The sequence below is a fragment of the Vigna radiata genome, chromosome 3, assembly GCF_000741045.1.
Source record: "Vigna radiata var. radiata cultivar VC1973A chromosome 3, Vradiata_ver6, whole genome shotgun sequence".
NCBI lineage: Eukaryota > Viridiplantae > Streptophyta > Magnoliopsida > Fabales > Fabaceae > Vigna > Vigna radiata.
The window spans coordinates 5,574,919-5,599,306 of NC_028353.1; the positions used below are offsets into that span (position 1 = coordinate 5,574,919).

The following is a 24,388-nucleotide window of genomic DNA, read 5'->3' on the forward strand; positions in this document are numbered from 1 at the left end:
GATAAGTTTATTGAAAACTATTTTAAGATGATCAATTTCGTTTGATGCAATAGATTAACTTTTGTATAAGAAAATGAGGAGGTGTAGTGTTGAAAAAAGAATTAGTTATAATTTACATATTTAAGGTGTGAAAAAAAAAACAGTTCATTGACGATTTTAGAAACAAGAGTTTAAGAACATACTTCAGGGGTAAAATAGTTGATGATTAGATTCATTCACACTGCTGACAACAGTAAGACAACTACTCTTCCTTTCAAATTGTCTTTTGAGTAAAACTTCCTCTGATTTTTAACTATGACAGACTATCGTATATAACTATTCTAACATTCAGCTTCAATCACAAAAATATAAACTAGTCAGCAAACCCGGTGGAGACAACTCAAAAGGTGGAAGCTGAATGATCTGCCACTGCCAAAATCTTAGTAGACCAAAAAAACAAAACGCTTGTACTGTAGTTAGATCAATGCAACACTTAATCTTCAAGCTCGATAATCTTAACCACAGATGAATCACCAACTTTCTGGCAAACAACTACACGATCGTGCGACTTTATAACCCCAGCTGTTTTTCCATGATCAAGGGCAACCTTTAGAATAGACTCGCTTGAGGCACTAGTTGACTCGGCCTGCAGGCAGAGAGTATTAGATCAAGTCTGGTAAGTCTCCGATCATTAAATGATGGGGTCATTGTAAATCAGTATGTATCACACCGTAGCCATGAAGTTGACTACTACATGGAAATACCTAATGGAAACTACCAGGACTCAAGGAGCTCGGGAGTCGCGATGCATTGAATTGAAGGTAAACAGAAATACCCAACCCCGATACTACAGATACTTCTAAGCTTGATCAAAATTCAGCAGTCAATTCCATTTCCTTCCCCCAAAAGAACAATGCATAATAATAATAATGCAAATAGAGTCGTGAAACAATTGACTTACAGGATGTCGAGGATCGGCAAGTATGGGAAAGAGACATCTTACAATAAGTGATTGCCTAGCCTGTGCCAACAAATTGAATTATAAGTTGGTAAACAAAGATATTTGAATATGACACTATAAATCCTGGTAAATATAAGCTTCCAATCATTATACGGAACAAATGTGTCCAGACCCAGGTCAATACAGCATCGTCTTCAAAAGTAAGTCAGTACGTACTGTTCATGGCTGTATTTCCAGTACAAAGGATACAGTACAATTAATTACGGCTGAGGAAATTGGAGTAACATTAGATGGTTTTATAAATGATGTGTAAAAAATGTCTAATACATAAAAAATCGAGAATACTTACAGTAAAACAAGATTGCAAAAAATAATAAATATATATAGTAGGGAGAAGTAAATTAATTACATTAACTGTAAATAGGCTTTCCCACAAATGAGTTGGCAGTTGGTCCTGGAAACGGCCAGGAATAAAATGTTCTTAGCAAAGCAAAGCATAAGAGAAATGATTTATTTAATGGCTACAATTTAATTAGAAGTAGTCATATATGTATCTAAGGGGTCAACTAGTTCCCCGTGATCTCTTGATTCGAGAGCCAATCCCCGCCACTCAATAATTTCTTAGAGAAAATTATTGGATCAACACATTAATTATAAAATAACTAATTTTATGCAGTGCTTGCACATATGAATTCAGAAAAGTTAAACAAAAATCATTTTTCGATCTAATTCATGGTTTTCGTTTGCTTGAAAATGAAAAACATTAAATTTTAATACATTTCAATAGAGCAAAAAATGAATTTGGATTATATGAACAAGATATTTAACAAAACACGTTATTCGTTAATCATTAGTGTGATGCCGAGTTTTACTAAAAAAAGAATGTCCTAACTCAATTACATTAGCAAATCACATCCTTAAAAATAGGCAATGTAGTTTAGCAAAGCTATACCGAAAATCATATCAATAATATAATCCCGACTGTGTGTAAACCGGAAAAGAGGATGTCTACCCGATCCACGTACACCAAACAAGAATAAGATGCAAACACAAAATATCTAACCTCAAAAGCTCCGCTAAAGCTCCATTTCAGCTGATTTGTCTTGAGTCGGGGGATCACAACAGAGAGAACTGGCATGGTTGGCCTATATTTTGCTATCAATCTAAAAAGTGCATAAACCCTATTAGAAAAGCCTCAAAGATTAATCTAAAAACTGCATCAACACAAGTAGAAATGCAGGGCAGAAAAATTGATTTTGATATTATTTCATTCATAACATTAATTTTCCAAGGATTGAATCTAATTTAGAAGTTGGGTAGTTTATCTCTCCAGGATATTATATCAACATTCACAACAAATTATTCATCAAGACAGTACCTTGCGGCCCTTCCAGATGAAGTGAAGCAAATAATAACAGAAGCTTTCACCTTAATAGCTGCCCGTACCTAAAAAGTATGATTTGCATATAGGTTTCAAAGATGAAATAAAAACAACCACTAGTACAAGAAAACAAGATCCGTAGACAAACTATACGTTTCCAACGTAGAGAGGTAATCACTAGCAAGAAGAAACTAAAAACTGGCCCACAGCACAAGGCTACCTCTATTGAGGGGTCAGGGATAGTCAGATGCATGCAGCCTTACTCCGTGAGCAGAAGCTGATATTGCAACAAAAATCCATGACCACCATGTCATGGGACAGTAATCTTATTGTTGTACGATGTCTCCCTATTCCATGCACTGGGACCACATATAATAAATAAGAGGAAAGATTGAGATGAAATTACCGCAGAAGAGGCAATAGATTCCAAGTGGGACATGGGTTCTCCAACATATTTGACAGTTTTCTTAAAATAAAGGTCTTGATTAAAAACTTTCTCGGCCTGAAATAGAAGATGGAGATCTCAGTGTCAGCATTTTGAATGACATTTCAAACACGAGATCATTTGATGAGTCAAATCAACTCTCACAACAAAGGATTCACATTCACAACTAATGCCACACAGATATTCTTTAAAATATTCTTTTAAAACCACCATAAGACAGAAAAAATGCTAGGAGAAATTGGAATTCGGAAAAATAAAATTAGTGACAACAACATACTTTCCATCATTTGGTAGAAAGCTTTATCTAAATGAAGTCAATAGTACAGAAAATTACAGAGATCTTGATATTAAGGTAAAGAAAAGTGGTGAGAATAACGTAGTTGTCAGATTTTCATACTCTTGCAGAAAACTTTATTAAAAATAAATCATACAGTTCACATTAGTAAATGAAATGAAAAAAATTAAAATACTACATGCAGCCAATGGTCTTATCAAACTACTTTGAAAGATTTCAAAGTTTCACTCAGCTAGTTTTTCATGACAAATGGATGAACATGGAAAGATAAAAAGAAATTAGATATCTGGCTAATCTCAGGTCAAGCACACTATGGTATCTTCATCTGGTTACATGCCAGAAAATTAAATTTTAATTTTTATGTAATAGTATCTTCAGCCATAAAGCACACACACATGTAAAAATTGGTAATGGAAGCACTAAAAACTAGATCGAGCAAGAGAGGATATTTGGTAATAGCAATTTGTAGTCAAACAATTAAGAGAGTAGACTAACTACTATACAACCAAAAAGACCAAAAACAATTTGTAGTTAAACAATTAAGAGATATTTGGTAATAGCAATGATAATAAGTCAAATACAGCAGTTCCGGAGATCTCAATGAGTGTCTTGAACAATATTTAGATGCAGCCCAGGAATTCCCCCAATCATGCAATTGCAAAATCAGAAGTAATTGAATTACTGAAGTTGTCAAACCACAACACCATAGTATACCAATTCCAAATTATTTAGGCAACAGATTTCACAATACACAGAACAGAAGAATTTCATCAGAAATGTTCCATAACATACAAAATTAACTTATTAGAGCAAATTTTAAGCATCAAACGAAATTAAAGGGCAATGAAGTGCACTTACTTCTGCACAAATTCTGCCAACTGTAGAAATAGTCTCAACAGGGTATAACCCACGTAAAGTCTCAGCACCTAGTAGTATTGCATCACTCCCTGTATATTTATTAGAACAGTTCAACAAATACCCAACAAATGATTCTAGCAAAAACATGCAGAACAAACACTAAAAAAATTCAATGTGCACAATCAAAATCAGAAAATATAATCAAGGGATAAAAATTTATTGAAGTTCCGTAACGCAACCAATATCAAAAGCACAGCAAGATGCACAGTTATATATAGTCACCGTCACCAATGAAATAATGACTAAATTATTGAAGCAGGTCTAAATCTGAAAATGAAGATAGCAGTAATTCAAGTCTTTGATAGTCATCTGCAGAAGTTTTGAAGTTACCATGCAAATCAAGGTCGATGACTCCCTAGAGACAACTTCAAGGCTCAAGCACACAGATAAGCACTAACAGGAGATAAATGACATCAGTGAAATAATAAAATAGTGCCATAATTTCCTCTTTCCATATAAACACTCTCCTCTCTTGGAACCCTCTCACTGTTATCAATGGTGGAAGACCAAATTTCATCATATAAACATGCAATTGTGGCCTAAAGCACTGTCAGAATGAACCTCCATTCACAAACCAAAAACACGATGTTATGGCGTAATGGCAGCACTACGATGGTTATTTAACAACATTGAGCCCCTCGTCACACTTTGCTTTGTGTTGATCACAGAAGATATGGCCATTTCTCCACTTCTTACACAAGCACAACAGACCTGTTGCTGGTTGAATTTCACTATTTTACAATACCCAGAAAATTTCAATGTAAATCATCTTAACTATCAATCTCTTAAATCTACAATATTCTAGACCATTGCACCTCCAATGGCTACTTAAATGAGAACTTTGGGGGTTTAAACATTTGGTTATGACTATTCTAATATGAAAATTTTAAGCTATATATAAATATAAACTTAATAAGAAGATATAAATTTCCTGGACATCCTACTAGTCACCACCGCCCTAACTAGCAGGATCATGTGACAGGTGACTTACCATCTAAAACAGCATTGGCAACATCAGTGGCTTCTGCACGAGTTGGTCTTAAGTTGTCAGTCATGCTATCCACAACGCGTGTAAGCACAGCAGGTTTCCCAGCCATATTACACTTGTAAAGGGCTGATTTTTGAAAGAAAAATACCTACAGAAGCACATAGTAGTTGATTAACACCTCTGCAATGGTCTGTCTATGAATTATGATCGACATTACAAGCATTGAAATTAATTAACAGTTCAATACACTGACTCGGGTCAAACATCCCATTCCATTCCAAAAGATATATTCCCTTTCTCAGCAAAAGTCTCGTTTATTTCTTTGCTCAAAGTTTGTGGTTTTAATAGCAAACCCCACTCACTCATTAACTATCGAAACATTCAATTAGACTTATAAACAGATGAAGACTCAAAATATCAGCGTTATATACGTTTATGGTTCAAAAAGAGACATTTGGAACATTTACAAAAACTTGGTAAACTGTGTTGCTTTGAAAACAAAATCTAGTTAAGTTATTAGAAAAAAGGTACTCGGGAAAATTCTTAATTCCATAATCAAATATAATATAAGACTCCATAGTCGGGATATATATCTACTACCTAAAACTTGTTCGAACCAAACAAGTACCAACCCCATCCATTAAAAGAAAAGTGGGCCAGATGATCCAGGAAACAAAAAATCGATTCAAGCATTTAAATAAAAAACATCATTTCAAAAGAGACCAAGAACAAAAAGTAGAATTGGAACTATTTTGTCTATTATCAGCTCTTACTCAAACATTTTGAAGCATATACTTCTTTCAATTCATTGTTAATACAAATCTATAACACACAAGTAGAGCTCTATAGTCCATTATTAAAATTCAGTTTAACAAATAATCTAACCTTCTCTGGGGGAAGATCAATGCCCAAATTCCCACGGGAAAGAATAATACCATCTGCTTCTTGTAGAATTTCATCAAAATGGGTCAATCCCTAGAAAACAATATAGGTGTGATATGCTTTTCAATCAGAACTCTGACAGGAATTTAATTTACAAAAAAAAAAAAAAAAAAAAAAAAAAAAAAAAAAACTAAACTTTGCAGTAAATTATGAAAAATTGAAGTTCACCTCAACATTTTCAATCTTTGCAAATATATGAGTCTGCCTTAGATCTCCTAAATTAGAAAGGAATTCACGGGCCTGCATTTCAAGCACACAAGAGTTTTTTAATAGAAAACCTGAAACAGCTTTAGAAAAATTAATTAAATGACCAATTATGAACTCCAAAAAACTAAACAAAGCAAAGAATGTGGAAGACAAATTACCTGGCGAACATCTTCAGCATGCCTAGTATATGACAATGATAGAAAATCAATTTTGTTTTTTACTCCCCAGGTGCTTATAACCTGCAAGGAAAACAAAATAGCCCAAAACTTTTAAAAATCCTATATTTAGGCACATGCAAACTATAGATAATTGATGGTAAGTGACTCGTTCAAACATGCAAGTAAAAAGGTAGAAATTACCTCCTTGTCTTTATCTGTGAGGGTAGGCAACTCAATATGAACCTGAGAGGCATGCAAAGTGAACAATGACCCTGCTAATGTTGCCGAATTCTTTATAGTACAAACAACGTCTTGACCTGTAACTTCGGACACCTGCATAATTTCAGCATAACTACTAAACATGCATGTAGGACTTCAGCTCTTCCTACTTAAGTCAGCCTATGCCATTGCCATAGATTTTTGAAAATATCAACGAAGTTTTAACTTCAGTTATATGAACAAGATCACAATATAACTAACACAAATGGTTAACAAAGATTAAAAAAATATAAGAACCCGCACAATAACAAAAACAAAAAGGGGCTTATTAGAATTTTTTTTTTTTTTCTTTTGTAACCAACTCATACCTCTAGCCATACAGAAGTAGTTTCACTGCCCGTGAACAAGTATTGACCAACAAAAATTGTGTCACCCTTCTTCATTGACTGTGAACAATCCAAACAAGATTAGGGTTTACCAATTCAAGCGTTGCATTAGGAAAAATGGAAATGAGTCCACACAATAAATGAGTTGCAATAATCATGTAGCGAATAGAGTAACAAATTACAATTCGATCAAGGGCCCTCCAAAGAAAAATCATGCAAATGCAATTTACTACTTATAAGTTCTAACGCCATAAGCAAGAGCAAAATTGCTAACACTGGCAAGAAGGTATAATAGACTCCAAATCAAATACTATCACATGCAATGAAGAGTAAAAATGACTAAACTAAACCACCGAGGTTAATATTCCGAGAAAATATGTAGAAGAAAAGCAAGTCTTAATTAAAATCCTAACTCGGTCTCACAATCAAGTTGTAAGATGAAAGTTGTTTTCCACTTAAATTATTTTGGTCTTATGACTAGCCATGTAGAACTAAACCACCAACAGCCTTGAGACAGCCATTTGGAAATGCCAAAAGAGGCCAAAATTAAGGGGGCTAGGGTTGATCAGAACCAAGACACTTTCCAATAGTAAGTCGATCACAGAATATCACGACAAGACTGAAAAGTCTAATGAACCTTTGCCAGCCCATCATAATTGATAGGCAGTATCTGTGAAGATGCTTCTTGTCCCCGGTCAGGAGTCAGAACAACCTGAGCATCAGCCTGTAGCGAGATAGATTTCTCACTTTTGTTAACAACCTGCATCTCTGCTCCCACAGTGTCCAACATTACCTGTTAAAGACAACAATAGAGTAACCAACCAAAACTCAGCACCCTTTCCATTACATTAACAAATTCAGCAAAAAGCCTAAACAATAGAAATGCATGCATGAATCCCCCACGCACTCAGCAAACTCTTAATCCCAACGGAACGGACAACAAAGATGTGAAACACAAGGGTTTCGTTGGTAACTTCTAACCTAAGCAATCAAACATTTTGAGAACGTCTGAACCAAAAAATGTATCAAGCAAAAAAAATGAAAAAGAAAAACTCACAGCACAGAGTTTCTTAGTAGATTTGATAGCGGTTTTCAAATTCTCCAAAGTCTCTTGGTGATATTCAGGATAGCCCCAAGAGAAGTCGAAACGAGCCACTACAGCAGAAAAATAGAAAAAAATATCCAACAACAAATAAGCGCGCAGGAAACGGTGGAGAATCAGAAAAAGGAGAGAAATATTAGAACAACAACAAAGCAAAAAGAAGAAAAATACACACCTGACATTCCAGCTTTAAGACAAGCAGAAATAACCTCGACCGATCGAGATTTGGGACCGAGCGTTCCAACAATCTTTGTCATTGCGGGAAAGAAACTCTGAAAACGCAAAATAAATTTAAAAAACAAACTAATAACAGAAATGAAAAAAGAACGTCGAAAAATAATAATAATAATAAGACGAAGAAAAAGAAGAAGAAGAAGTTACTGACGGCCTTAGATGGTTCGAGAATGGAAACCATACGAATGGGTTCCTCGAGAAGTAAGTGACTGGAATGCATCTTCGCTTCTTTTCCACGCACACAGAGTCAGACAGAGAGGGGAGAAGATGAAGTTGTATGAGCACAAGAAGCTGCACTCTTATAATGCCTTTTTAAACCGCTTTTTTGTTTGTAGCTCTTTCTGGTAAATAAATCGTTGTCCTTAGTCCAAGGAAGAAAAAACTGAGAGGCCACGATGACCTTTAGTAAAACAAATTTACCCTATTATAAATTTTAATTATTTTCGATAGAAAAATAAATTAATTTAAATTTATTATTTTCCCATCTTTATTAGGTGCAGCACATGGTATTCAACTTAGGAGTGCGCTAAAGCTGCAATTTCGAAATTAAATCAATTTTACCAAGCTCTTTACATTATAAATAAATAAGATAATATAAAATTAAATTCAAACAAAAGCGTTAATTTTTCCAACAAATGCAGTGTGATTAAATTTTTATTTTTTTTACTTGGAAATATACGATGCAGCAGATCTTATAAAATGGACATGTTAATTTAATTAGATAAAAAATTCGAAGGCCCAGCTTTTTACAGTGGCCCATTTGATTCTTAATTAAATGTCAAATTCTGTGGGTGGTGCTTTACCACTCATGACTTCATTTAACTCTTTGTAAAGCAAATTACTCTGATAAAAATTTCACTTTAAATTCGACCCTTTTTATAAAATAAAATAAAATAAAAAATCTCATAACAACATAACAAAAACTTATAAAAATATTTTCTAAAAATGTGTATTTTGAAAACATTTTCCAAGTATCTCAATATTACATTATTCTAAAAAAGGTTTCATACCTAGTTAATATAGTTTCTTAAGTGCTTTTCATCATCACTTTAACTTTTGTAATGTAGGCATGATTTTATTTTAGACTTTTGATATTTTAACGAATAACATGTCTAAAGCCTTTTGTACCAAAAATGGTTTGGCAGAAACTTCTAGAATACTTGGCAAGATAGGAAAACTTAAAGTGTGGTAGTGGTTAAGGTCATAGAAATAATTAATGATGTATTAGTTGGCCTTAACAATTACCGTAGCATGCTTTATGCAGGACCATTAACAATGGAAGTTTGGGTTCAAACCTTCAAATTATCATTTACATATTAGGTTATATAATTAATATTGGTCCAAAGAGAACAGGATTCTAATTTAATAATAATGAAGGAGGGAGGTTAAAAAGGAAATTACCAGACAGTCAAACCTAACAGCCGAAATTGTTATGTAAAAAAAAATATTAAAATTGTTTGCATACTAAACTTCTATATTTTTAATAATTTGTTCAGTAGTTTTATTTATTTTTCGACGATATTGTACTTGTAATGTTTACTTCATAATACATAATTTAATATTATTTGCTTATATTTTTAAACAAGAAAGGATAAAAATAGTCTAAATATTAAATAAATTTTGTATTATAATTTGTGAATATATTGGAGGAGTGAAGGATATAGTCACGGTTTTTGTGTTATGTGTGTAATATATTGGTGGAGTGGAGGGATATAACCACGGTTTTTATTTATGTGTGTGTAATATATTAGTGGAGTAAAGAGATATAGTCACGTTTTTTTATGTTAAGTTATGTGTGTAATATATATATATATATATATATATATATATATATATATATATATATATATATATATATATGGGTTTGTTAAGACGCGTACGCCTGTTTTTTGGTTGGTACGTTTTAACAATGTGTACCGGATTATAGTAGACAAAAATACCCTCATTTATCATGGATTATAAGTTTTAAGGTCAAGGATATTTAAATAATTTTCATTCTAAAAAAAAAAACCCTTAAACTCTTACTCACCTCCGTCATTCATTTCTCTGTCATCCTACTGTTGTCCCAATTGGAAAAAAAAATCAGAAACTCTTGCCTAACCCTAATCCACCTTCCTCACTTGTCCAATTTGTTTCTCTCTCGTCTCCATACTCTCCCTCAGCCACACGCAACAACCCGTGACATCGTAATTTGTTGTTCTTGTTCGGTTCGTTCATTTGAAGGATGTGTTATATATTTTCCCTTCTTCTTATTATTAAATTTCATTTTTAAATTAAATCATGTAAATAAAANCTTCATAAATCAATTAAATTTTCATACATTATTTACACATTTACACCACATTTCATTATATTTGAAAAGAACAACATATTTCCCTCTATTGTCCTTTTCCCTTTACACAAAGTTTTTCTTTTTCCTTTCTCGTATGGGATACATGATGTAAGATTACAACCTAGAATTGAAAGAATTGTACTCCTAGGAAGCTCTTCTATAACTATTTCTTTAATTTCCTTATGTCCCTTCTTTATCATTGAATCAACTTTTAGAAGCGTTTAGAATAAATTTTAACCACTGTGCAAGATAAAAAACAGTAAAATCATTTTTTACCTTTGAGATTTGGAAAGAGTAACATAAAGTGAAAAAGTTTATATTCATTTTATACACATTAATAAATATAAAATGATTATAAAAGAGTAAAATTTTTCAATTTTTAAAATATCTCTAATTCAAATTACCACCACCATCTTCAATTGGGTTGAGATGAGAGAAAAAATGTTGGAGTGATAGACAGAGAAAATGTTGAGACGAGAGAGAAAATATTTCTGATGACAAAGGGTTTTTGATTTTTTTTTTAATTGTGGCAAGAATAGGGATGACAGAGAAAATGTTGAAGTGAGACAGATGAAAGAGAAAGGGTTGAGAGGAAAGAGGGAGGTGAGTAAGGGTTTGGGAGTTTCTTTTTTTTAATATCCTTGACCTTAAAACTTAGAATCGATGATAAATGAAGGTATTTTTGTCTACTATAATCCAGTATACATTATTAAAACGTACCAACTGACAAACAGGTACGCGTGTTAACAAACTCCATTAGGTGTGTTTTTATGTTAAATTAGGTGTGTTTTTAAATGATTGAATAATATGTTTTCGAGCCTTTTACTTTTATTGGTGGGATGTTCTCAAAAGATTATATAATATTTAAATCAGGTTAAAGTTTTTTTATCAAATAGTAAATCATTATTAATGTGTTATTTATAAATTTACCTAATTGGTTATGGCTCATTCGAGTGAGTGTGTCTATATATATGTTCTTAAAGAATTGAATGTAATTAACAAAAATGTCTTTTCTCCACATTATATGGTATTTATCATTCAAGTGTCCTCCTTTTACTTCGGGATGCCTGCAAAAGATTATCTCAAATCAGCACTTAGTTAAAGCTCTCTCGTCAAATCTCAACTAATGCCAAAACTGAATAGTAAAATATACACTACTTATAGTTTTACCTCTTTGATCATGAGTCCATTTGAATGAGTATTAACCTAGACTCAATGGTCAACTACTGGAGTACCCTCAATAGACAATAAAAGATCAGTACGCGAAGCTTTGTATTTGGCATTCAACATAATCCTTCTTCGAAGCATCTCGGAATTTTCGTGTTAATAACAAGCTATCCAATAACAGGAAATTGATACAAACTTCAATTAGATAGATCTTCAGTTATATATAATACACTAGTCTTTAGTCTACTTTTCATGCTTTAGAAGATATGTAAAAAATAATAATACTCTACTTGTAACTAATACGAGACATTGATGTTAACATTCAGTAATAAGAATGCTTTTGAATTTGAGAGGAATTTTACAAGAAAAAAATTGTTATATTTGTAAAAAGAATTTTGTTAATAATTTTTTTTAATAATTGTGATAGTTTGATACTTTTAATTTTTATTACATCTTTAAATTATAATTCTATAAACTATTATTTTATTATAACATTTTATTGATATTTGTTATTATCATTATATGATATAATATTGTATTAATAATAGTGGTGAGTATAGATAAAAAGGGGTGTAAAATTATTATTATTTTTTATTTCAATAGGCCCAGTGGGATGATACTAGCAGCTCTGCTTAGGAGGGGGCATAGTTTAGGAGAACCCAAAAAGACAGTGTACACAAAGGCGTTCATGGCCATTGATTAATTAATTTAAGAGAATTAACAACAGCAATTAACAGCATTTAACAAAGAAAGCAAGAATTAAGAAACACAAGAGAGAGACGATAAACTAAAAATGATGAGGAGCATGCATGACACAATCATAACAAAGAACGCTGTTACGATTAAGCAAGGCCATCTTCGGTGGTGGGGAGCGACGGCGAAAGCGAATTGCGTGACCGTGCCTCATCATAATCCTCTCCCAGAGGAGACTGTTCCACCCTCAGATCCTCAACCATCTTCACAACTTCCATCATACTCGGCCTCTTCTCCGGTTGCGCCGCCACGCACGCCACTCCCACGTGCAACATCGCCACCAGCTCCTCCTCGATGTTCTTGTACCGCAACAGCTCCTCGTCGAACACCTCAGCGGTCCATTCCTCCTTCACCACCGAACGAACCCACTTCGGAAGATCCACCTCACCCTCATCCTCCACGCGTGGACGCGCCGCGGAACTAGGGTACTGAGTCGACGGCGCCCTTCCAGTCAACACCTCCAATACCAACACCCCGAAAGCGTACACGTCAGCCTCCTGCGACAGCCTCTTCACTTCAACCTGTTCCGGCGCTCTGTACCCTCCCAACCGCGCGATCGCGTGAGCCGGATTCAACAGCAGCGATAACCCGAAGTCGGAAATCAATGCGACGCCGTTTTTGTCGAGAAGCACGTTGGAGGATTTGACGTTCCCGTGGGGTATCTTGGACGCGTTGTACTCTGCATGAATCCTAGCCAACCCTCTGGCCGCACCTAACACCAAGCTTATTCTCGTTGTCCAATCCAATGGAATCCTTCCAGGTCCACGGTTACCTATATCATTAACATCGAATCGTTAAATTTCAACTAACCCTAATAAAGTACAGTATATTAGAGGAATAAACTAACCATGAAGAAGAGCATGCAAGCTTCCATTGGGGAGATAATCATACACAAGAAGCTTTTCTTCCTTGGCATAGTAATAGGCTCGGAGTCTGACAATGTTGGGGTGTTTGAGCTTCCCTACAACGTCCATGTACTGTTCAAACTCGTTTCTCTCGCAGGGGTTTGCGTCTTTCAGTCTCTTCACTGCGACGGTGCAGCCATCGTCGAGCACCGCTCTGTAAACCGTTCCCAAGCACCCTTTTCCCAGCATCTCCGCCGATGCTCGAAGCAGATCCTCCAACTCAAACTGGTTCCTCCTATCGAAAAACACCAGCTTGCTACGTTCCGTCTCAGTGTTCGTCCCATCGCTATCTCTATCGAAATTCCCACCATTTCCATACACCTTCTTCTCGCTCCCAGAACTACTCCCACTCTTCCTTTTCCCACTCTCGCTCCCCACCGCCGACCCATAGCCTCCCCCTCCCCTCGCGCAGCAGTGCGCCACCACGAATGAAATCACCACCAGCACCGCCACGCAAACCGCCACCACAATGGCCACAATGACACCCGCCCTCAGACCTTTCTTCTTCGGAGTGTCAGAGAGAGTCACACTGCTTGTTTGAGGGAACGAGCTCGGTTTTGAAGGAACGGTTATTGTGGTCTCCGTGTCTGGTTCGATTTCGGAACATTTGGGCAACGGATTGGACCCACATAAAGCGTGGTTTCCGGAGAAGCTAGCGTTGCCGAATTTTGAAAGCATGGAATCGGGAACGTGGCCACGAAGTTCATTGTTGGTTACGTTGAGTTGGGTGAGGTTGAGGAGGGAAGCGGAGATGTCGGGGACGTGGCCAGAGAGGGCGTTGTTCTGCAACCGAAGAGTGAGAAGGTGGGTTAGTTTGGCGACTTGGTTGGGGATTGGGCCGCGGATGTTGTTGTCGGAGATGTCAAGGCGGAGAAGGAGGCGGAGGGAGGATATCTGCCGCGGAATCTCGCCGGAGAAGTCATTGTGGGAGAGATAGAGGAGTTCGAGGGAGGTGCAGTTTAAGAGGGGGTAAAGGGTACCGTTTAAGCGGTTTTCGTGGAGGTCGAGGAAGCGGAGGTACACTAGTGAGGAGAGAGAATCAATTGGACCACGGAGGTTGAGGGAAGGGAGGGAGAGGCCCACCACTCTGCCGTTTGGGGAGCACTCGACGCCGAGCCACGCGGCGGAGCAGGCGTCGGCTCCGGTCCAGTTGGAGAGAAGATTGCCGTGGGTGTCGGTTTGGAGGCGGAATTGGGTAAGGGCGAGTGTATCATTTTGCCATGCAGTCTCTGCAACACAGAAGATGGTGAAGGCCAATGCCAATGGCAACAATGGCAGTGACAGGTTTATGGAAGAAGGGTGTTTCATGTTATGGTGTGGGAAGGGAGAAAGAATGGCTATGTTGTTGTTTTTAATTTGAAAAGAAGGGTGGGATTTCAGATGGAGTGAGAAGGAAAACGTGGCATGATTGGAGAGAGCGAGTGATTGAAGAAAAGTGTTGCAGTGTTATTATAAGTCCCTGAGAGGTAATTAGGACTAATGTGATGATTAAAGTTTGTGGGATTTGGAAAGGGTGGTACCGTTTATGATTGCTGTTGTCGCTTACTCACAATATATGGAGGGTGTTACTAATTAATGCTTTTTTCTTTTGCTTGCCTTATTACGCTAAAGAGAAGAAGAAAACATGGTTCCTTTGCAGACAAATGTACAATGTTAATAGTGATGATAAATAATGGAAATGATGCAACTAATAATGTTTCAATTTGTTGAGTTACTATGGAAGGGTAAAAGGAGTTCAGTGTTGCCAATCATCCTCTGCTACTTTTATTCTGTTTTATTCTCCTTTTCCTTCTCAAGAATTGACTTCCTCAGTTTTTACACAAGGTTTGTTGAAGTGTGGACCATTGTGTGTTGACAATGGATGCAGTTAACGTGTGGAACTTTAAAAGGATTCATCCCTCTCATGATAATTTCTTAAATATGTTTTTTATCGGATAAACAGAGTTTAATACGAGAGATGTTCTTTAATTTCCTTGAATGAGTAAAAAGTGTTACTAACATAATTAATTTTATATATGTATGTACAAACAGAAGAAAGTGTTCATTATTTGGTTTGGTCACAGCTCATACTTTTTCCATGTTGAGGAGAAAAGAAGGGTCCTCTGCTTTAAGTCATAAACAAGCAAAGTTTTTCTCACATCACACCCTCGAGTCAGGCATAGAATTGAATGATAAAGATGAAAATGCGAGGGACATGACTGGAATTAAAGCTTTAGTTTCACGACAAAAGTTGACCAAGCTAGTCAAAACACACCAAATATAGTACACCACTTGTTCCAATCACTTTGATATTTGAAATTGTCGGTTCCTACAACAGTACAAACCCAGCCCAACCAATTACTTCTTTTTCTTTCTGTTTCCATTTTTTTTATAATCTGATTACTTTTCATTTATCAGCTTTATACTTCTTATTATAGCAGAAAATTGCTGACACAAGTTAATCAATTGGAATCTTCGCAAATAACTCTTATGTATAATTATAGAATTTGCAGTGAAGAAATTTGAAGAAAGGCAAAAAGCATATTTAAGCTTTACTTGTATTTTCATTTTGTAATTTGATGATTGAGGATATAAGACGATGGTGTGATGGGTAAATGGCACATGGGTGGGGGCAATGGATGGTACACTGTTATTGCTTCCCATCTCCATTGGAAACCTTCGGAAGAGTTTCCACCATTCTGCTAATGTAAGTTGTCCCAAAAAGTGAGGGAATTATTTCAGCTTTTCTCTCTTTCACTCTTCATTACCCTCTAAAGCAAAAGCCTTCAAAAAGAAGAGAGTTTGAAGCCGAGATTGGCGCTCCAAATTTAAAAGTACTCTTAACATTTTCTTATTTAACACACCTTTTCTATTAGTTTATCATTGGAAAATGGGGCAAATAACAGAATCTGAAATTTAACAACTTTCACTCTAGATAAAAAAGGCAAAGCTTAAATTTTAGTCTGCAGGATCTCTTTTAGCATTTTGGCCACAGTATTTTGCAGTATACATATACATACACATGCATATACTTCTACTGTGGGAATAGAGACCCCAAAAACCGTGTCAGATTGTAAGGATTATCGATTTACATATAAAATTGGAAGGATGTTTAGAACATAATTTTTTCAATTTTTATTTGATAAAATAATTTTAATTTTATCTTAATTCTTAAATATTTGGGCTTCTATTTTTTTCCCATCTTTCTACCTACGTCTTTTGCCCTGTTCCAAAGAAAGTGTTAGTGATACAGGTACCACGTTTGGCCATGGATTTGGAAAAGGAGCAAGTAAACAAAGATGGAAGACATGGCGACAATATCATAGTATTTGTGACAGGCGTGCAACAACATATACAGACAAAGACAAAGGTGCGCAATTGGATAATGATACTTTTACAATATTTAAACATGATCTCTCATTTCTGTGTCATTTTGTGATTGATTCATAGTGGTGTTTATGATTATTATTATTGATTGTGAACTAATTTTGGACCAATTATACATAAATCATGTTTAAATATTATGAAAAAAATGTTGTGTAAATATCTTTGTAGAATTTTATTATCTTTTTGCGAAGGTAACGTTTAGTATGGGAGTTATGAACCTTGCTAAAGAAATTTTTTTGAAATGTCTAATCAACCCACCAAGTATTACCTATAATGTTTACAATAAGGTTATAAATCATTATTCTAGAATTTAAAGTAGAGTAATCATTTTTTTCACACATCAAACATATTTTCTTCAAAAGAGACTAATTAAGAAGATATATTTGTTGGAGAATAAAATAATAATTAATTATCATTATGACTTCTTTTTTTTTACTTCAGTGTGAATTACTCATCGTTAAAAATACTGATTTTATTGTAGAAGGCTTGGACTAATTCCAGATAATAATGTTTTTCATGAGTGATAAAATCAACAGACCAATATTTGTCAAAAGATTGAAGCATTCAAAATTTTGATCCTCAGGAAAAATCTAAATCAACATATTTCGGTTGAATAATGTCAGTCAAAAAATTTGGAACTCAAGACCCTTTTGTTACCAAAGTTACTATCATTTGAGCTACCACATTTCATTGTATTACCATTTTTATAATATTTAACTGTATTCTTCACGTTTCAACCCATAAAATATTACTACTAATAACAACAATAATAATAAGACTATTATTTACTATTTATAAATATTTTGTATGGTTTTAGATTTAGTATATTAAAGGTAGTATCATATATTTTTATAAAACCAACTTATATCTCATTCATAATAAATATGTAAAAACTGAGTTATATTGATAAAAAGTAGTATTTAAGGAATATTATTTACTAGAAGTTAATATAACTCTAAAAGTAGATTCAATTAATTGGTTTTTTTTTTTTAATTTTAGTTAACTTTCAAAGGTCATTTCAATATATGAGACAATATCACTTTTCAATAATAACCACATTTTACAGGAGAAAATTCAATTCCTACCATTTTCCTTTTGAAAAAAAAAAAAACTTATGGGATCTTCGTAAACATTTTCATGAAAATAAAAGGAAAATGAAATATTTTCTTATTAATTAAAACAAATTTATAAACGAGTTAAAGAATTTTTCTTCTGGAAAAAATTAATACGAAAACGTTTTTGATTAGTTTATATATAAAAAAGAGTTTCACCTATAAAGATTATTTTGTTTCTTTCTTTCTTAAAATATTGTTTTAAAAATTATTAAAAATATATTTTAAGTTGCTAACCTGCAAGTGACGTTAGTTATAACTTACTATACATGCTTTGCAGTATATGATTGAATTATATTCAGGTTCATGTCCATAATCTTTTTACACCAATAAAAAGATATATCGCATTAACATTTATGATTAATAAGCATTTAATCACTATTATATCCAAGCAATGCTATTTATTTGCAGCTAATTTTTCATATTAAAATAAGATAAAAAAATAATGATTTGTGACCAGCAACTTCGTCACTCTAAACTACGTGGTAAGGTAAGTATGATAGATAGAGTGGTAGCCATAGAAGTAAGTAGGTATAGTAGGTGATAATAAGACTTTATGCAACTCAATTAATTACTTGAAACTACACTACAAGTTAAATTACGCATGCCCTGATTAGGTGTTTCAGGAGTCATAACTACAACCAGACATGTTTGCACAGATCCTAATGTCATTCAGACAAAGGTTATATCATCTTCTACGTAACAACACTAATACTAATGTTCGTACTTTTGGAACATTAACTATGGATAAATTATAATAGCTAATAAGGCACAACAGGCCACTGGCAGAAAGGCACTGAAACAGTGTTATAATCCTCCACGCTGAAAGAGCAAAAGCCCTCATCTGCGACCTGCTCAATGTTACTCTTTCCCTGTGCCTTGTTGGAACCCCTTAGACCCTCTGAAGTGCTTTCTACTGTTTCTACTCCTGATATTTCTGGATAACCTCCCAATCTTTGCTTCCCAAAACCTTGCTCTTTACTTAGCATTGCCTTCAACTTCACAACCTGAACCAACCAAATGCATATTCATGTTCACAGCCAAAAGAAAAACATTATTTGAAGTTTCTTTTCATACTTTTGCTGAACAAGACACACTTCGTTTGTCTGAAAAACATTGCATGACGTAAAATAGCAATGCAGTTAACATATAACATTTACAGTTTCATATTTCTATCACCCCGGGTGTCTTTCATGGCACAAACCCTAATATTAGAGATGAAAACCAAGGCAGGAGATAGATAGCCACTATATTCAAACTTGAAATGAAGAGAGATGTTTGAATGTATGATATATGGTTTGCAGTTACATGAAGAGACACAAAGATACGTGTGAAAGCAACTAAACATTATGCGTGTGGGAGTGTGTGAAAGTGAAGTTGGAAGATACCTCTTCTTGAAGCTTCTGCTTTTCGTTGGAGATGACATCATATTGGTGCTTGAGAGCATCGTATAAGTGCTCAAGCTGCTTGGTTTTCCACCTCGTACGTCTATTTTGGAACCAAACAGCGATTTGGCGAGGCTGAAGGCCTAGCTCCCTCGAAAGTTTCATCTTCTTTTCAGGGTCTAACTTTATTTCCTCCTGGAAGCTCCTCTCCAATATTTCTAACTGGTTGCTTGTTAACCGCTTCTTCTTCTCTTTGCTTCCGTTGTACATTGCCGGAATAGAACCTTCTCCTCTCTCCAACAATGTCGCTTGTTTCACTTCCACTCCTGAACATATGCAACACAAAGGGTTACGTTGGAAAAGCAGCAAGGTGTTTGAAGATCTGGTGCTAAATAACCATTTACACTTCTTAGTATTACAACTCCCGTCTCTAATACATGAACGAAAGCATTTTAGCTAGGGTTATAACATGTTTTACGATAAAAATAACATAAATATTGTATCTTTGAAAATATAAGTATAACATAAACATTAAGGCTGTCGGATTGATCTTTTAGAGGTTGTCCTGGCTGAACATACCAACTTAACTAGTGCAGCTTTCAAATATATGCTTTTGCCAATGTTTCTCCTATGCTTATAAGTGTCTTCAGAAAAGCAAGAAAATGTGGGACAATTACTTGGGATTCAAGTTAGTAATACAAAACTCAGAAATATTGAAATGGGGTGATTGCAAAATATAGGCTGATTCTGGGTAGCTATCATTGAGTCATACACATATATAGAAGCTAACTGCATTTGAAAATCGTAAAGCAAAGGAAGTAGAAAAGAAATGCAAGTTGAGATTTTGTTGGTGTTGAACCTGGACAAGGGTTGTTGTTGTAGTTGTAGAAGAAGCTTAAGGTGTCTGGGTGAGGAAGAAATGGTTTTGTGGTGTAATGCCAATCCATATCTTTATACAGCTTTAGGGCTAGGTCTCTCTTTCCATTGAATTCCATCTGCCAAACGATCTCTTATAGAGTGATTCTTCCTACACCTCACTCGTATCTTCCTGCACCTCCTTTGTCAGATAATCATTAAGTCTTACTTTTTTTAGTCACTAAATAATTAGAAGAGATCATCCATTCCTCTCTCCTTATTGATATTTTCAGACCCTGCACCCCCCTTTTTCTTCTCTCTTCTCTGAGTGCTTCTCCTCCTCTCCTTCATTTGCTTCTTACAGTCTCTTTTTCTCTTTCGTTGATTCTGAGTTTCGTACAGTTTGTATGTGATAGCCTTAACTTGAAACTGTGGTTAAGAACATAGTGTTTGAACTGTAGTTAGATAACTTGTGACACTTGAAAACGCAGTTAAAAGTTCACCGCAGTTGAAAATGCGCTTTAGCAATTGGAAATGCAGTAACCGCAGCTTGAATTGCGGTTCATTTCCACCGCAGCTTGAATTGCGGTTCATTCCCACCGCAGCTTGAATTGCGGTTCATTCCCACCGCAGTTTGAAGTGCGGTTCATATTCCCACCGCCACTTGAACTGCGGTTCATTCCCACCGCAACTTGAATTGCGGTTCATTTCCTACATGTATTTCCTTTCTATTTTGAAAATTTTTTCACTGTTAGAGTATCATTTTCTTCACTGTTTCTTTGTTTAAGAGAGTTTCGAAAATATTAATGGAGTAAAAATATCACATTAATTTTATATCATAATTTAATATAATAAACAATTAACATTTATAATAAATAACCAAATTATTATTTAATTCTCAAAAAGTTATATAATATTCTTAAATATTTAACGTTAATTTTACGCAGTTCCATAAAAAATAATTATATTTCCCTCCCAACCCCACCAAACAAATGAGACCAAGAAAAAGAATGAGAAGAAAAAAAATAAGTATTTTTAAATTTATTATTCTAAAAGAAATAAAAAGAGGACCTAAATTTTTTTCTAAAGCTGGTGCACAAGTAAAACATATGGACCAATTAAAGAAAGTCCTTTATATACATTTAAAAAAGTGGATAGAATATAGGTAAAACCACAACTCGAACAGCGGTGGAAATGAACCGCAATTCAAGCGGCGGTGGAAATGAANCGCAACTCAAGCTGCGGTTCCTGCATTTCCAATTGCAACCAATTATAAAGCGCATTTTCAATTTGCAGTGAGCTTTTAACTACGTTTTCAAGTGAGGCTAGTTATCTAATTATACTTCCAACACTATGTTCTTAATCACACTTCCAAGTTAAGGCTGCAAGTAGCACATACAAGCAGAATATACAAATATCACATACAAACTTACGGAATACAGAATCAATGGAAGAGAAGAAAAGAATGTGAGAAGCAAATGAAAGAGAGGAGGAGAAGCACTCAGAGAAGAGAGAAGAAAAAAGGAGGTGTAGGGTTTGAAAATATTAATAAGGAGAAAGGAATGGATGATCTCTTTTAATTATTTAATAACTAAAAAAAAGTAACACTTAATGATTACCTGACAAAGGAGGTGCAGGAAGAGATGAATGAGGTGCAGGAAGAATTACTCTCTCTTATATATGGGTTGATGGGTTCACTGTATATGAGGATTGACTTGGACCACGTAGGCCGATAGAAAAAGGTGTGTAGGAAGTTTAGCTAAGGCAGTGAGGTGTTGAACGATCGTTCTGACTTTTGTTATTATGAGAGGCAAAAGGCTGTTTATTCCTTTCTCTTTTTGGGTGCCAGCAAATTAATCTTTAATTTTTTAATGCTTCTAGCTAATAAATTTCATTTATGAAAATAACACCCTGAGCATTTATTTCATCACTTACTCCTTCTAAATCAAAGTTAATTAACTTTAAGAGAGTTGCAGAGAAAATATAGAGTTGTAGCTATCCGGGGCTATAGAGAGTGCTACGCGCACCCAAGGAAGGTTAATTAGAGTAACATTTGTAAATTGTAAGTGTGATGTTCTTCCTTCCTTTTTGAGAGCAGCAATGTCTTGTGTTAAGGTGGAAAATGAAGGAAGGGACCACGCTTGTCAGGAAAAGGTGTGAAAAGGGGGAACCGTGTATTGAGTTGGCAACTGAATAGCCTTCATGATACCGTTTCAAAATACCAATAACTCTTGTAGGTTTGAATGTGATAAGATACATCATCTGATGTAATATATAAGTCCAAATAATAATACTAAAATTAATTATAAAACCACGTAATTACTCAATATCCGTATATTGAGTTTTGTTTGTGTTTGTAAGATAATTTAATTCTTTGTTTCCTTCTCCACACTTAGCTATCAGGTTATATATGATATGTTCAGTCTAATACGTCTCCAATGTTACCTATAAAACATATTTTTAAACATATTTTGATGTTTAAGTTAGAATTAATCTCCACACCCATCAGATATATTAATACAACCATTAATATATAATGAATTATCTAACTTGAATCTCTTATTTATTTATACAGACTGTAATGAATTTTTATTTATTATTAATCTAATTTCGATTCACTCATACATTAATTACAATTAATTATTCGACAGGTTTGTATTAATCTCTTTGATGATTTTAATTATGTCATCTATCTTATCAATCGATAATTCTATTGACCAGTCGACTTTCAAAAGGATTCCTCTTCAAGATACAATGAACTTTCTAAGTTGTGATCTCAGCAAGAGTTATGTTAGATTGGATTTGATTCCAAAAATTGATATCAACCGGACCAGTGTCTATTATCCTGGTTAGACCATACTATATAATTTGTTTATTCTTTAATTTAGTTATATCACAAAATAAAATTTTTTAAATCTCAGCACATACCAATGTTGGTTTGTTTTAGTCTATAAGAAGATTAGTTAACTTATATGAGATATAATGTCACTTCTAATATAATGTATTTGTGAATCTTTCTATTTATATATTATTTATCTTGTTATTGTAGTGTAACTTTCAATTAATGTGTCACAATCTATAACTCTATTAAACATTAGGAACTCTCTTTCAAAATATTCTATCCACATGTTTCTTATTGTATATATATAACACTCTTGCTTATTAGGTGCTGAGTTTGACATAAAACGCATTCCGACAAACCAACAATACTTTGTCTTAATAAATTCTTGTTAAAATAAACAAAATGAGGCATGAATACGATATGACGAATGAATTGATGCAGTGAATAATGCAGAAAGAGATTTAGCAGAAGGAAACGACTGAATTGAATTCCGAAATTGCCACACGGACGATGAAAAAGAAGCTGCCATTAAAAGGGCAAGTGAAGGACGATAAATAAAACAACCTGGGCTCATTCTGTTCATTCAACCTCATTTCCCTCTTTCCTTAATTATGTTTCCTGCACTGTTCAACGCTGCACAGCTTTTTTTTTTTTCCTGTCTCTCAAATTTATTCGACTCTTCAAAACCGAATTTTGAACTTCAATGAATTTATTTTCTGTGTCGTTATTTTGAGTTATGTAGAACTGTTTGGATTTTCCTTTGTGCCCAAAAGATGGTGAAAATGACCATGGTCATCGATACCATAGTGTGTGACAAAGGTGGTTGTTGAATAGATTAATGTTCCAACTAATTAACTAATTTAATTTATTGATTCATGCACCATGATAACAACACTACATACTTTTCAATATCTGTTCTGTTCTGACGTACTGATACGGTACGTCCCAAAAATAATGAAACAGTGTCGTATTCGTATATCTCCAGGCTTCGAATGCTTTTTATTACTCCATCAACAGGTGCTGCAACATCTTCTTCATCATTTTTATTTTGCATAATATTTTTTTTTTCATTTCATTTGGTTTATATGTCTTGTCTCCTTCTATCATTTTGCTTGTCACACTTTCACTTCTTTGTATTCTCGTTTCCACACCAAAAAGTGCATAACATTTTTCAAATAATTTTGCAGTTTCTGTTGGCCTTCTCTTGTCTTATGTGCTCGAAACCTAGAGAAAAGGATTTGGTTGCATGGATGAATGATGTGGCGTAAGATGAGTCGCTTGCATGACAATGAAAGGCTTAGAATAGGTTAAAATGTCAACTTTGTTACAAGTCATTAAAAACCTGCACTATTCTCCGCCTACATTGTGTGTAAACTTTAGTTTGCATAGTAAAGATTACAGAATGTGAGATTACTAGAGGTATTTGGTAATTGATTATCAGTGGCATTTTCACATG

At 34.5% G+C, this 24,388-nt stretch overlaps 3 protein-coding genes across 5 annotated transcripts; all 3 read right to left on the minus strand.

Moving 5' to 3' along the window:
- Positions 1-182: 182 nt before the first annotated feature.
- LOC106757083 (pyruvate kinase 1, cytosolic) lies at positions 183-8,555 on the minus strand. Of its 3 annotated transcripts, XM_014639668.2 has the most exons (17): positions 8,367-8,554; positions 8,157-8,253; positions 7,937-8,034; positions 7,517-7,672; positions 6,862-6,939; positions 6,476-6,607; positions 6,275-6,355; positions 6,078-6,149; positions 5,853-5,942; positions 4,971-5,115; positions 3,920-4,008; positions 2,728-2,823; positions 2,319-2,386; positions 2,004-2,103; positions 1,350-1,394; positions 941-1,000; positions 183-625 (listed from the first exon to the last, which is right to left on the minus strand). In XM_014639668.2, the coding sequence occupies exons 1-17, from the start codon at positions 8,433-8,435 to the stop codon at positions 473-475; spliced, it is 1,629 nt and encodes a 542-aa protein (XP_014495154.1). In that variant the 5' UTR covers positions 8,436-8,554; the 3' UTR covers positions 183-472. The 3 variants fall into 3 exon arrangements, with proteins under 3 accessions (XP_014495154.1, XP_014495155.1, XP_022634974.1); XM_014639669.2 differs by lacking the exon at positions 1,350-1,394 and having other exon boundaries at positions 8,367-8,548; XM_022779253.1 differs by lacking the exons at positions 183-625; positions 941-1,000 and adding an exon at positions 1,145-1,165 and having other exon boundaries at positions 8,367-8,555.
- A 3,832-nt stretch (positions 8,556-12,387) lies between these two features.
- Positions 12,388-14,905, minus strand: LOC106757903 (leucine-rich repeat receptor-like protein kinase PXC1). Its single transcript, XM_014640758.2, has 2 exons — positions 13,315-14,905; positions 12,388-13,239 (listed from the first exon to the last, which is right to left on the minus strand). Exons 1-2 carry the CDS (start codon positions 14,678-14,680, stop codon positions 12,557-12,559), a joined length of 2,049 nt encoding a protein of 682 aa, XP_014496244.1. The 5' UTR covers positions 14,681-14,905; the 3' UTR covers positions 12,388-12,556.
- A 3,706-nt stretch (positions 14,906-18,611) lies between these two features.
- LOC106757543 (homeobox-leucine zipper protein ATHB-22-like) lies at positions 18,612-20,451 on the minus strand. The gene is made up of 3 exons (XM_014640212.2): positions 20,095-20,451; positions 19,239-19,561; positions 18,612-18,857 (listed from the first exon to the last, which is right to left on the minus strand). The coding sequence occupies exons 1-3, from the start codon at positions 20,228-20,230 to the stop codon at positions 18,612-18,614; spliced, it is 705 nt and encodes a 234-aa protein (XP_014495698.2). The 5' UTR covers positions 20,231-20,451.
- Between the last annotated feature and the right edge of the window lie 3,937 nt (positions 20,452-24,388).